Source organism: Nuphar pumila, chromosome 15 (genome assembly GCF_984573655.1).
Source record: "Nuphar pumila chromosome 15, dmNupPumi1.hap1.1, whole genome shotgun sequence".
NCBI classification, from domain to species: Eukaryota; Viridiplantae; Streptophyta; class Magnoliopsida; order Nymphaeales; family Nymphaeaceae; genus Nuphar; species Nuphar pumila.
In genome coordinates, this window is record NC_143263.1 from 35,000,427 (window position 1) to 35,014,906 (window position 14,480).

The window sequence follows — 14,480 nt, forward strand, 5'->3', positions numbered from 1 at the left end:
TATTGCAGCCTTCTACAGTTACCACTGCTACAAATATTGCTTCAACTCACTCACATTTGAAAACAATAACTGCATCTAAGCGTGCAAAATTTGGTGCTCATCAAGTCTGGTGAGTTTTTGAATGTCTATTGTTTTTCCTTATTTTTTTAATGTTTATGTTCACATTTCTATTAATTGTGTTCATGTTTATAGTTGAGCATATAGCTAAGGCGCACTGTAGTAAAGAGAAATACTCTCTTGTCATGGTCTAAATGGTAACAGATGTTCTTCTATGAAGATGAATAGTTTGGTGGATCAGAAACAGACTGTGTGTGTATGGGACATGGATGAGATTCTTATATTACTCATGTCTTTGTTGAATGGGACATATGGAGAGGCTATTAATGGTTTAAAAGACATTAAAAAAGGAAGATAACTTGGTAAATGTTGGGCAAAGCACATTTTGCAAGTATGTGATAGTCTTTTCCTTTATCAGCAGGTAAATTGTTTTTTCCTTGTTTATGTAATTATTTCTGATGTAATAAAAGCTCTAATAAGCTTGTATTTTGGGCAAATGTTTTAGTTCCATGTTTGATTTATATACATTTTCTTTTTGTTCCCCAGTTTACAGTGCTTGTGATGTGAGGAAGGCTCAATGCTTCTCATGGATTAGAACCCATCATGTTTTGCGATGACAACACACCGGGCTTTCCAATTCTGTAAGCAATACAAGCGAACCACTCAGTTTCATCGGCTATGTGAAATTATAAGAAAGCATTTGGCAAACCTAAACAAGTACATAGATCAAATGGATAGACCTGATTTGTCAGCTCTCGAGAGCTTACAACTTTATCAAGACACCAGGTTTGAGCAGTTAAAAGTTTCCACTGAACTTGAACTTTGGCAGGTTAGTGAAGTAGCTGTCTTATAGGCATGCATTTTCTGGAACCTTATTTTTGCATTAGTTAATTGATGCCTTTATTGATCCTTAGAAGAAGCTTTTCATTCTGTTGAAGACATTCATGGCTTGATGTGCATGGTCAAGAAAACTCCAAACTTATCATTGATGGCTGTTTATTATGCCAAGTTGACTGAAATCTTTTGGGTCTCAGAGAGCCATCTTTATCATCATGCCTATGCTTGGTACAAGCATTATGCCCTTCAAAAAAGCTTTAATAAGAACCTAACCCAGAAGGATTTGCAGCTAATGGCATCATCAGTATTGTTGGCTGCACTGCCAGTTACCCCCTATGATCATAAGCATGGTGCAGCTCATTTTGAACTTGAAAATGAGAAAGAATGCACTTTGAGGCAGATGTGTGCTTTATAAAATTGCTTCTATTAGGGATGCACCTGGTGAGGCCCAAAGACATGCTGAAAATGTGTTGGGGGCTATATCACATGTATATGGCTGTGGATACAGGGATACAACTATTTTTATGAAGTTTTCAATATGACCACTATATAAGGGGATACAATATGGGGGCAACGTGTGACATAGGTTGGGAGCTTCAGTCATTGTATGTATCTTACAACTTGTGTAAAACCATTTTTTGCATTGGAAAATGCTATTGTTTGAGATAAACAGCAGTTGGATGTTCTTGGTCATGGACTTGTAGAGAACCAGATAAAAAAAAAGATTATTTCATAGTTGAAAGACTTGCTCCAACTTGAAGCTTGTTTGAAATCTTTGTTTTTCTTCTCTGATTCAACACTTGGCACCTTAGCTGAAACAACCTTCTGTATTTTTTTTTATAAATTAATAATTTATTAATGCTTTTCTTAGTTAATAACTTATATTCAATTGAGATTTGGTTGAATCTGAAGTTCTGTCTTATTGTTGCAGTTACCTACAGAAGCTCTGGCAACACATGTTCTTGAAGCTCCAGGTCTGGTAGATTGGTTCAAGAAAGCAACTAGTAATGAAAACCCAAATGCACTATTTTTGGCCTTAAAGTTAAGAAAGAAGATTTCTGTAGATAACCAGATATTGTGCAAATTATTGCCATCACCCTTCACTCCCAGTGACTTGTTTACTCCAAAATATATGTCTCCTCTGGTTCTATGCTTAAAGGTAATCCTCCATTGCACACTCCTCATGAAATTTTTCCCTTTATCTGAAAGCATGAGCTGACATCCGTCCTATTTTTTTGGAAGTGACAAGCATGGGTTTTTAGACTAAAAAAGTGCTCTCTCTCTGATTCATCTTGTGATGGTCATTTGTTAGTTGCTTTCTTTTTCTTTTTTTCTTTTTATACATCAGCGAACTACAAATTGATGAGATTTGAGTCTTGCTTAGAACTTAATCTTCAAATCCATTCTTATAACGGTGTTTATTGGATTTCTTGGATTGCAGGAAACAACTTTTTGTCAGCCTCGAATTCATGGTGTTTGGCTTGTATTGATAGACATCCTCTTTGCAGATGTTTTGCTGGACAAATATGGGGCCTCATGTAATGATTCTACTAAGACTGTTAAGAAAAGTAGAAAACGTAGTTCCACAGAGAAAAACCTTGCCAAGCGTCTTGAGTGTTTTTGTAGCCTTTTAATTGAAGAACCTAAGACTCTTCAAGTTGGTCTTGAGGTGTAATGATCTTGGGTTACAAGCTTTTCCAGAATGGACCTGACAATGTGCCACCTGGTAGGCATCTTTAACAAATGCTTTCTGCAACATGCTTAATTAGTCCCAAATGCTCATTGTCTTTGCCATAGGTACTGTTGTCGACACAAAGATCTGTCATCCGAGACACTTTGATTTCTACATGTGTGCTCATGCGGGAATGATAGTAACTAGTAAGCCTTCTCTCGTGGTTCCTACTTTACCCCCACAACTTAGACACAATTGTTTTAATTTTTCTCTCGCAGGTCCCGCTGCGCGGTCAGCGGTCCGGTGGGCCGCCCCTGGCGGGGGGTTATAGGGGGGTCAGCGCCCCCCCTAAAAGATTTTTTTTCTCGGGCTTATGTTTGGGACCTGGTTTCTTATGGATCAGACTCGATTCGTTTAGATTTTTTTTTTTAAATTTTTTTAATTATTTTTAAAATTTTGCGACGGATTAGCGATGGATAATATCTATCGCTAATATTTGGTTTTGCGATAGAATGTAATCCATCGCTAATTCGTCACTAAAATAGCGACGAATTAGCGACAGATTACATTCCGCCACAAAACCAAATCCATGCTTGTTTAGCGACGGATTAGCGACAGATCAGTTCTGTCACTATTTAGCGACCAGGATTATGCGACAAATGCTATCCGTCGCCAATCCGTTGCTAAACACATTTAGTGATAGATAGCATCTGTCGCTAATCTGTATTTTTCTTGTAGTGTTATTTTACAAAATAAAACTTCTTTGGAACTTTTATTTGGAAACACCATCAACTATGAACGTCTTCGTACATTCGAATATTTGTGTTATGTTAAAATTATTCCTTCTCCAAAGGACAAATTTGCTCCTCGAGCAAAGCCATATGTATTTGTCGAGCACACTTTTAATAAAAAAGGATATCGAGTTTTTGATATTCAAAACAAAACTATTTTTACAAGCCGAGATATTACTTTTTATGAACAAATATTTCCTTATAAAGGAAATAAATTTTACAATAATACTTCCCTAGTACTTCCACAAAGTATTGAAGGTCATGACGCCAATATTGAAAGTGGAGCATTAACCCCTATACCGCATGAGTCAAATTCAGAAACCAACTTTGCACCACTAAATCACAATTCCGAACTTGAATACCCACTAGAGTCCAATCCAGTTATTGAACCAAACCAATCCATACGATGATCCAGTCGATCTCATATTCCTTCATCATATCTTCAAGATTACGTTTGTTCAGTAGCCTTGGCCAAGAATTCATCATGCAGTAATCTCGAAGTTCTCAATCAGATATCCTCAAGTAAAGGTAATCACTATCCTATCACCAACTTTCTACCTTTATCAAAATTTCCCCCTCAACATATTGCATTTCTCTCTCATGTTCTTCTTGATGTTGAACCACGTACATATGGCGAGGCTATTGAGCATACGCATTGGCAAGATGCTATGACTGAGGAAATTGAAGCTCTTGAGAAAAATAATACATGGACCATCACTACACTTCCACCTGGAAAGAAGCCTATCGGTTGTCGATGGGTATATAAAATCAAGAGGCAATATGATGGTACCGTTGAGCGATATAAAGCGTGCCTTGTTGCAAAAGGATGTACACAAATTGAAGGTCTTGACTTTCATGAGACTTTTGCCCCTGCTGCAAAAATAATTACCATGAGATCTCTTTTAGCCCTGGCAGCAATTAAAAAGTGGAGTTTATATCAAATGGATGTCAGCAATACATTCATTCATGGAGATCTTGATGAAGAAATATATATGGAATTACCTCAAGGTCTTCATACTAAGGGGGGTATCAAGTTTGTCAACTTCACAAGTCCTTATATGAACTTAAGCATTCTTCAAGAAATTGGTTCAATAAGCTCACCATAGCCTTGAAATATGCGTTGTTCTCTCAATCCAATGTAGATTACACCTTATTTACATGTCAACAAGGAGAACATTTTATTGATGTACTTGTATATGTTGATAATCTTATCATTGCAGGAAATGATGAGTCAGTCATTCATATTCTCAAACAATTTTTACATTCTAGGTTTCATATCAAGGATCTAGGTCGCTTGACATATTTTTTGGGGATTGAAGTAGCTAGATCAGAATCTGGTATATTTCCGAGTCAAAAGAAATATACACTTGATGTATTGAAGGATGCAGGTTTAAGCGAAACCAAACCTGTTGATTTTCCTATGGATCAGAAATTAAAACTGATCGTGGATGAAGGTTCATTATTAGAAGATCCAACACAATATAAATGTCTAGTCGGACGACTAATCTATCTCACAGTGACATGCTCAGATATTGTATTTACAGTACATATTTTGTCTCAGTACATGCAAAATCCAAGGAAGCCACATTATGAAGCAACATTAAGAGTAATTAGATATTTGAAATCGTCACCAGGAAAAGGGATATTTTTATCTTCTACAATTAAGTTATCTATCAAAGCGTACTGTGACTCAGATTGGGCAAGTTGTCCTACTAGTCGCAGATCTGTAACGAGATATTTTATATCTCTCGGTGACATTCCTATATCATGGAGATCAAAGAAACAAAGTATCGTTTCATGTTCTTCAGCCGAGGTTGAATATCGAGCAATGACAACCACTGCATGTGAGATTATTTGGTTGAAAGCATTATTTAATGATCTTGGTCTTATGAGGCATGAACCTATTACATTATATTGTGATAATCAGGCTGCATTACACATAGCAGCAAATCCCGTGTTTCATGAGAGAACGAAACACATTGAGCTAGATTGTCATTTTATTCGCGAGAAAATTCAAAAGGGCATCATCAAAACTTCAAAAGGCTGATGTATTTACCAAGCCCTTAGGCAAAATAGAATTTCAAAAATTTATTTACAAATTGGGTGTTAGGGATCTCCACGCTCCAATTTGAGGGGGAGTAACAAATAGATGCTGCGGCATAGCAGCGATAATATTGGCAAGATCTTCATGTAAACCGTCCAGCGTGAAATCAGATCCTGAAATCACGATAGCCTCTATGTAACAGCCTGTATTTTTAAAATTTTGAATTTTGTAACTCACGCAGGATCAATGTTGCGTGACATTATAAATATGTGCTGTATGTAACAAAGTAATATACAGAAATTACAGAGTACTACTATTCATTCATTACTTTCTTAATTGGATTGTGTGAAGCTTGCTTGTGCGTTGTTGGATTGTGGGTATGCTTTGTGCATGCTTGCAAGTTACTGGATGCATGTTAAAGTGTGCGTTGATGCACAAGTCGCGTGCTTCTCCCATCGTTGCCCTTGCCTAAGTATAGGGACCATCAACATCGTGTTGCTCTTCGACAAACCTCTTTCATGCAAGGCACGGATTGGGCATCTGCCTTGGGCGTTTGCCCTTTTGCTCATGCAGTAGGCTTTGGTTAGTGCCCATTACTAACTGCCGGCTCGTTCCCAAGGTTCAGCCCATGACAAATCTCTCCCCAATCCCGTCATCCTAACCGGAATTTCCTCGATTAAAAACAATATTCATTGCAATTTTTTTTTTGCTTGCAATTGTGGTACAATCACCTCCTACGTAGGAAGTATATAGAATAATGCTAATAAGAAGAAAAGCACAGAACTGGTGGAACAACGGTGCCTCTCATAGTCCCTTGGGCATTGATACATGCTGCATACACTTCATGCCCTCTTGTTGAAGATGCTAATTTGACATCCTGCAATAACAACCCCGTGCATGCAACGCTGCTGCTGCAGTTTAGGGATATGGCAGAATCTGTTTTCGACGTACCAATGGCCTGAATATAACTCACTTCACTTATTTGTACCGCCGATTTCTGTGTTAAGTCAAGAAAAGGGGTGAGTACAACTCAATTAATGGTGTTAGAAACCAATGAAATTGGAGGGCGGATCTGATGCAATCACATTACACACTTTCAGTGTGCTGCTTCACCTGGCTGCAATTCATATTTGGATGTCATGGGTCAGGTATCCGCAAATAACAAGCTGCCGGATTATGAAAATGGAATCCCAAACCCGAACCCATATAATTTCTGAAATTTATTTTTACTAGAAAATACGTATAAAATACTTAGGTCAGGTACCCAGAAAAAAATCAGGTCAGGTGAGGTCCCCAGAAAAAATCATGACCCAAACCCAGCCCACATATTTCACGGGTTGGGATGACCCGAATATTATTCGTGTCAGAGCTTTTCATGCCCATACCAGAGAATTCAGGCCGGGTACCTGATACAAACCCAACCCGTTGGCAGCCCTACCACCATATTTGAGATACATCCTGTCAGCCGCAGAGCCCAACAGCAGATTGAGGGCAGCCAGGTGCAGCGGCACACTGAGAGTGTGCAATGCTGAAAATGTGATTGCACCCATCCGCCCTCACTGGAAGGTAGGGTTGAACTAGAGACCCTGGGATCTCATAATCCAGGATCTCTGGTCCATGTATTTGGCTAATGTCTCTACCAAGATTTTTGGTAAACATTTATTTATTTATTAAAGTGTGATTTAAATGGCACACTACATGCCTTACCTGCGGTGGACAGCGATAGGGTAAATCACAGTAGTATTGGTCGATTATTATTGGGTTGCAAACATCATTGAATTGCAGATTCTCAAACACTACATTTTTGACATGGCCATAGCCCCCCTGTTAAACAAACAAGAATAAAAAACAACATCAAATAGGCATGTGTGCAATAATAGCTATTAATGAATGCAATATTTTTCAAATCCAAAACTCTAATGGATATACTGGCTCATAGGCACAATAATGTAATCTTCATTAAGATTTAAGGGGGTGTATGTTTCATGCCATTTCCTACGAAACAAGTCCTCTTTTATAGGAAAAGATGCCTCTTTCTCAAATTCCATGAGAGATACACAGCGGGGCCTACATAATAAATTCCAAAAACCATCTTTCCTATCAAAATAAGGTCATAGTGACAAAAGTTTAAAACACACTTTTTTCGGGCAGTCAAAAACTCGTGAGATTTTGATTTTTTTTTAATATCTCATGTTTTTCGGTAAAATCTCAGCAATAAAAAATAAATTAAGTATAACAAATAATTTTGTATAAGGAAATATAAATAAAAAACATTTAAAAATAAAAACCACACAATTTTTCACGATAAATATCCGTTTAAAACGTAAATATCATGTTTAAATCGTGATATTTATGTTTTGCCAAAAAAATCATGATATTTTGAAAATTTCGCCAGAAATTACCATTTTTAACTTTTAGGTAATTTCTCGGCCATATTGTCGCAGGATTTTCATAAATAGGGTCACACCTCTCTCGTAGAGAAATAAGCACTTTCTCACGTGGGCATCCCTTTGTTGGGAAAAGTGGCTTCCCTTTGGTAAACAATGTTCCTTTTTTTCCCGGGTTGTGTTAGGGTAATGGTCCGAAAATAAGCCCTACTAACGTGAAGGAAAAGACGAACCTGCCATGTCTTTATTCGAACACCATTCATTGTTCCAGTGAAGTTGGCATTCTTTACATGTATCAATTCTACAGTTCCCTCGGTTTTACCGATTCCCAGGCTGCCAATGCTATGATATTCAGATGCAGAAAAACGTCAATAGTTACTTAGAATATCTCAGTTGAAGCATGGGAAAACAAATTTCTTGGAACTCAAAAAACAAGTAATTTTGAGTGTAATTGAAGCAAGGGAAGGTATGCTTGTCCTAGACAAAAATCATTGTCTCAAAATAGTAAGTGAAAGATCCTCATTTGCCCCATTTCTCACGTGCAAGCAGACATGAGGCAATGAGATCTCAAATCAGCTTTAGGGCCATTTCACTCATTTCTCATGTGATTCCAAGCCACAACCACGTGATTTGGAATCATATGATTTCAAATCACATGTGATTTTGAATCATATGAGATTCAAGCAAACACGCTCTTGACCTATTCGTCGAAATGAATAACTAAATTAAATACTACCTTATGCCGTGACCTGGTCCACAATTAATATTTGTGATCTTAATGTCCCGAGAGCCAGTGCCAAGAGAAATGCAATCATCTCCTGCATGCATAAAAAAATCGTTACTTTTAAAAGGCATACCAATCATTAAGAGTGTGTTTGAATGATATAAGGGTATGTTTGGGAGACTTGAATCGGTGGTTGTGTTCTGGTTTCCGGCATTCTCCCGTACTTTGTTGCTGTTAGGTAGGGGTGGCAATTTCTGACACGACCCGCCAACCCGCCTCTTAGGCGGGTTCGGGCTGGGCTTAAGCCAACCCGTTTAATAAACGGGTAGACCCGTGTAACCCGTTTATTAAACAGGTCGGGTTCGGGTTGGGGGTATGCCAACCCGCCAACCCGACCCGCCAACCTGCTTACCTGCCAACCCGATCCATCAACCCGCCAACCCGACCCGCAAACCTGAAAACCTGTTTACCCGACCCAACCCATTTATTAAATGGGTTGGCGGGTCGTGTCGGGTTACCCGTTTATTAAACGGGTCAGGTTCGTGTTTGCCACAGCCGACCCGTTTAATAAACGGGTCAGGTTCGGGTTGAGGTATGCTGACACGCCAACCCGACCCGATTGCCACCCCTACTGTTAGGAGCAGTGGCGTTGCTGAAACGATGTGTTGGGAGTGGTGTTGGCAGGCCCAACACCACATTTCAACACCTTTCACGAGAGGATGTTTTTGGCAACTCCTCTCAACATGACATTGGCAAAACAACATTTTGGCAATACACTGAAACCATGTTTTCATCTCATTGCAAAGGCTCCCAAACATAGCCTAAATCTCTAATCCACGCATTGGATCTAGCATGGGCCCCACACCAAATTCATGCTTTTTCTTTACAAACATGAAATACTGTAACTTTGAAATTGAGATTCAAATGTAATCTAAGATTCATGAATCTCAACCTAAGGGGGAGGACTACTCTGTAGATATGACTCTTCATATCCATGTGCTTTTGCTATCTGCCCCTCTTCTTTTCATGACTCATCAAATATTCATCAAGTGTAGTTCAGATCGAGTTAAAAGTTCATAGGATCTGAGAAGACTTGATCTCAAATTGCATAGATCACCTTGAATATGAGATCTGAGGTAATCAAACGCACCCTAAAACAACCACTTTGACTCAACTTTGTCTGGAACTCTAGAGACTACTTGCTGTAAGTTTGAGCCATAGAAGCACTGTATTGGAGATGGAACTGGCACAATTCAACACTATCTACAAGGGGATGTTTTTGACCACTCCATCCTTAAAACCACATTTTGGCAACACCATAGTTTAGAAAAGTTGCATTTTGACAAAATCATGTGATTTCTCTTGACCTAAGTGCTGCCATTAGGGCTGGTAATTAAACGAGCTGAACAAGCCAAGCTTGAAGTTTTGAAGCTTGGCTCATTCTTGTGGTGAGCCAAGCTGAATTATAGAAAAATACATCATTTTAAAACTGAAAGAACTAAAATTATAAAAAAAATACATACAAAAAAAAGGGCTAAAATATATTTCTACTAACAAGCTTAAAAAGAGTTGAGCCCAGCCGGGCACCTATTGTTCATAATCAACTTGCCAAGCCTTTATGAGTTTGAATGAGCTCATTACAAGATGAAACAAACCAATCCACCAGCGGCTCAGCTTGTTTCCCAGCCCTACGTACAAGCTATCATGCAATTGACCTTGACGACATATATAGGAAATGCGTCAAGAGATCAATGGATCACATCTTGAGGCGCTAATAAATCCAAGCAAAATGTTCAACTTTGATGTGATTCAGAATAACTAACCTGCTCCAATGTGGGCATCTGATATTCGAACATAGCGTGATGTGGTAAGATGTATCCCATCAGTGTTTGGGCTGTTGCCGGGCGATGACAAGTAAAGCGACGTCATGCTGATGATGGTGCAACCCTGTATGAGAATATGAACTCGCGGGCTGTTCACAATTTTAACGCCAGTTAGTTTTGTCCTGCTGCATCCCCTGACTGTCAGTGCCTGCACTTGGTAGGCATCAACGATTTAGTCGTAGTGATAAGAAGAAGAGACCTTATGTCCTTACATAGCTAGGACCACAGGATAGAATAGTATTATCGTTCAACTAGCATCTCAAATCGATCTTTGCTGCATGCTGCTTAAGACATCGAATTCGAAGAAAGAGAGAGTGAGCAGCTGACTTGCAACCTAAGACTTAGGGGCAGGAAAGATGATATTACCCCCAACACCATTTTCTTTTAATGTCCTTAGGTTAAGGCTATCTGGTATTCTCTTCTCAGTTTGCTGAAAATAATGCCTAAAAGTTCAGGCTGGTGCAATGTGATTGCACCTTTTTAGTGTGCTGCTACACTTGATCACTCGCAATCTTTAGGATAGCACCTGTCAGCTGTGGGGCTCAACATCCGATGGAGATTGATCTGGAGCAGCAACACACTTAAAAGTGTGCAATCACGTTGCACCTAATCTCAATTCAAAATTATTCCCTAATTCTGATGCTGCCATGTGTATGAAGTAGAAGAAGGCAGATAAGATTTTGAGAAAATTTTCTCAAAAATCATAGCGTGGCAGCAAGCAGCATGAACACTTGTTTTTAAGCTCAACAAGTTAATCATAGTCCTCTTTTTTTTATTGTGTGTGTGTCAAACCGCCAATATGACTGTGCTCTGTTTTGGTGTCTGCAATGTAAAGCTACATGACTACTCTCCCCACCCCCCTCTGCCCACCCGGAATAGTTTCTTATTGACTTTGACCTTGCGCCAAGGAACACTCGCTGCTGTCGAACTTGCAACATCCTCCAACCAAAACACTTTAAGTCGACCCATCTAGCTAGGTGTACGGAGCCCTTGTGGGCTAATCACACAGATGTTTTCATTATTCGATTCCACTATGCAATACAAACCACGGAAAAAAAAGAGTGCCTCATATATATATTGAAAGGCAAGAACGATACTAACCGTTGGTGCGTCCGTGCAAGGCTGCAAAACAGGAAAACACACACACACAAATTAAAGTTAGAGACTCCTTGGTAATTGAAATCTGCAAATTGGATTAACCAAGATGATTCCTAAACATAATAAGTTCTTAGTCTACCAGATCTCTTAATTGCACTAAATTTACTTTAAAGATTCAATTGCTCTCTCGGCTTGAGCACAACTGGCTAGCAAGGGGTGTGTGAAGATGCTCAATAATGAATTAAGGATACCAAATCAAATCCCATTGCTTCAAGGACTTTCACTAATCAGGCCCTATAAGTAAGGGTATCAATGGGTCAGGTTTTAACCTAATCCTGTCTCGTACCTAACCTTATTGGGTTAGATTTTGGTGTCAAAAAAGGAGGTCTGATTATGAAAACATGTGGGTGATCTCAGCCTAACCCTATTCTAATCAGGCCTCCTTCTTTGTCACCAAACCCTAACCCTACAGGGTTCGTTACAGGACAAAGAAGGAGATCTATCTCTTTTACATGTGGCACTGCTTTGAGTTATCAGGGCAGCTAAACATTTTTTTTTTACCTTTTTTGGATCAACCTTGCATGAGTTGGGCCACCAATCCCACCCACGGCCATTAATTAGTCCATGTCCCTCGATGCCCAAGCCTGTCACTGACTCAAATGATAGCCACGTATTCTTGTCTAGATATCTCCATGCACTTGCACCAGGGGCTAAAATGTTGCCGAAAACCTACACGATGAAAGAATAATATGTGTAAACATTCTTAAGCTCCCCTTACCTCGCCAACTTTGACCTTGCGGCAAAGGACACCTCTGTAACTTTTTTTTTTTTTAATTTTTATTCAGACAAACTGCCCCAGGCGCAGAGACCTAGCCGTGCTGGCTCAGCCTGCCGCACTGTTCATGTCGTGTAAAACAGTCTAGACTGCCCGGGGATTTGAACCTAGACTGCCCGTTAAACAGTCTAGACCACATCCCACTAAGCCAAACCCCTTGGGTCTTATAACTTTTAAATTTAGTACTACAAAGAACCAAAGCGCATTGGAAGAATCAATAGTCACAGATATTAAGGCATTTTTCCAAAACCAGACACCTTATCATGGAAGAATCAATACAATTAGAGAAAAAACAGTTAAAAAAATCACCTATTTTGAAAGTATTGCATTTTCATCCCAATATTATTGCATTATTAAAATGATATTTATAATTTATATATTTATAACATTTTCATATATTTTCAAAATTTAAATATACCAATCTTTTTGAAAAAAAAACAAAAATTTTAACTGATAGAGATTTTCCTTTTCTGAGAAAATCCCAGTAACGAGCGTTAGGAAGCAAGAAAAAAGTCCCAAATGAAAATTTATGGTTTGTTTGTGTGTAATAAGAAAAATAGGGTTAAAAACTCCAGTCTCTAATTTATTGGAGGAAGCGACCATATATATATAAATATATATATATATATATATAAATATATATATATATATATATATATATATATATATATATATATATATATATATATATAGAGAGAGAGAGAGAGAGAGAGAGAGAGAGAGAGAGAGAGAGAGAGAGAGATGCTTTGAAGGTGATGGGTTGCCCTAACGCAAAAAAGAAAACATTTGATATGAAAAATTCTTTCACCAGGTGGAAGAATTTACCTATAAAAAATCTGAGTTTTTAGAAATACTTTTCTTACAGAAATTATCTTACGTTTGGGAATGGATGGAAAAGTTGCCACTTTTTCTTTCCTACTCGATTTTTTCCTACCATTTTCTCCTTTCAAACATGTCCTAAAGTTTAGGAAATAATTGTAAATGCAAAAATTGTTTTCATAATGGCTTGCGATGTGTACCTTGAGGGTAATGAGAGAAGACTTGCAAGGACCGCTGAAGGCTGTTTGACCAACCAAAAACGTCTTCCCTTGAGGGACAACCACGTCCACCGGCCCACCTGTGCTGCAGGCTGCTGACCACGCTTTCCCAAATGCCTGCAAAATCATAAATGTAGGAATCAAGTTCTGTGGGACCCAGATCCGGATCCAGCACCTTATATCAAGATCATGCAGATCTTTAAAGCAAAACCATAAAGGGCATCTGGATTGGGTTTGGATCAGTGGTTTATATAGAATCTATGTTCAGATTCAGATCAAACTCAATCTGTTTACACATCTTGCATGTTAAAACCTTGATTTGGGTCTTCTTTATGGGATCCAGTATCACCACATGTGTTGTAGATCAAGATTCAATCTTACATCATTGTAACCTATTAGGCTTCAGACTCAGATGGGGTCGGATGAACATATTCTGGTTATGGATTTGGATCAAGCAGTATCCATCCCATATCCAATCTGTTTGCAGCCCCAACAAGTTTGTATCATCATATAATTATTCAAAACCCTAAAAGAATAGTTATTACATTTCATGTTGTAATATATGTTTTCTTTTCCATTTTTTTTAGCATAATGTTGTATTTATATGTTTCGTTTGTACTTTTATTTATATGCATTATGTGTGTGTGTGTGCGATTGACTTGGCTTAGAAATGATGAAAAAAATTCTGCTTCTCTCGTTGCCTTGGCAATAGTTTGCAGAAAGAAGTGCTATTTGAATAAAATCTTTCAAAAAAAAACTTACTTTGCTGTCATCTGTTTTGGCATCTCCAGCAGCTCCAAAGCTAACCACATCAAAGATCTTAGCAGCAACAGCTCCAAGTTGTACGTCCCCTGCCCAACCCAAGGAAACCAAATGAATCAACAACACTATCATAGTGCCTGAAGCTTGGTTAAGAACAGAACTGGGTCGAGCCATTTCTGCTACATGGTAGACGAAAATGAACAAACGAATCCTTAGACAAGTGATTTGCATTTGTGCATCATGACCTTATATATTAGTTATTCTTATTGTTTATAGCAACATCTATGGAAGAACGCATTTATTCATAGAAATTACTCTGAAATCACAGATTTGTTTACAACTATGAATTTGAT

General features: G+C 38.4%; 1 protein-coding gene and 1 long non-coding RNA gene across 2 annotated transcripts; both read right to left on the bottom strand.

Moving 5' to 3' along the window:
* Positions 1–6,133: 6,133 nt before the first annotated feature.
* Positions 6,134–10,441, bottom strand: LOC149815107 (polygalacturonase-like). Its single transcript, XM_089990484.1, has 5 exons — positions 10,336–10,441; positions 8,525–8,606; positions 8,022–8,130; positions 7,109–7,225; positions 6,134–6,398 (listed from the first exon to the last, which is right to left on the bottom strand). The coding sequence occupies exons 1-5, from the start codon at positions 10,439–10,441 to the stop codon at positions 6,162–6,164; spliced, it is 651 nt and encodes a 216-aa protein (XP_089846610.1). The 3' UTR covers positions 6,134–6,161.
* A 1,665-nt stretch (positions 10,442–12,106) lies between these two features.
* Positions 12,107–14,208, bottom strand: LOC149815108 (uncharacterized). Its single transcript, XR_016428063.1, has 3 exons — positions 14,128–14,208; positions 13,348–13,482; positions 12,107–12,222 (listed from the first exon to the last, which is right to left on the bottom strand). It is a non-coding gene; the product is annotated as an uncharacterized LOC149815108 (long non-coding RNA).
* Between the last annotated feature and the right edge of the window lie 272 nt (positions 14,209–14,480).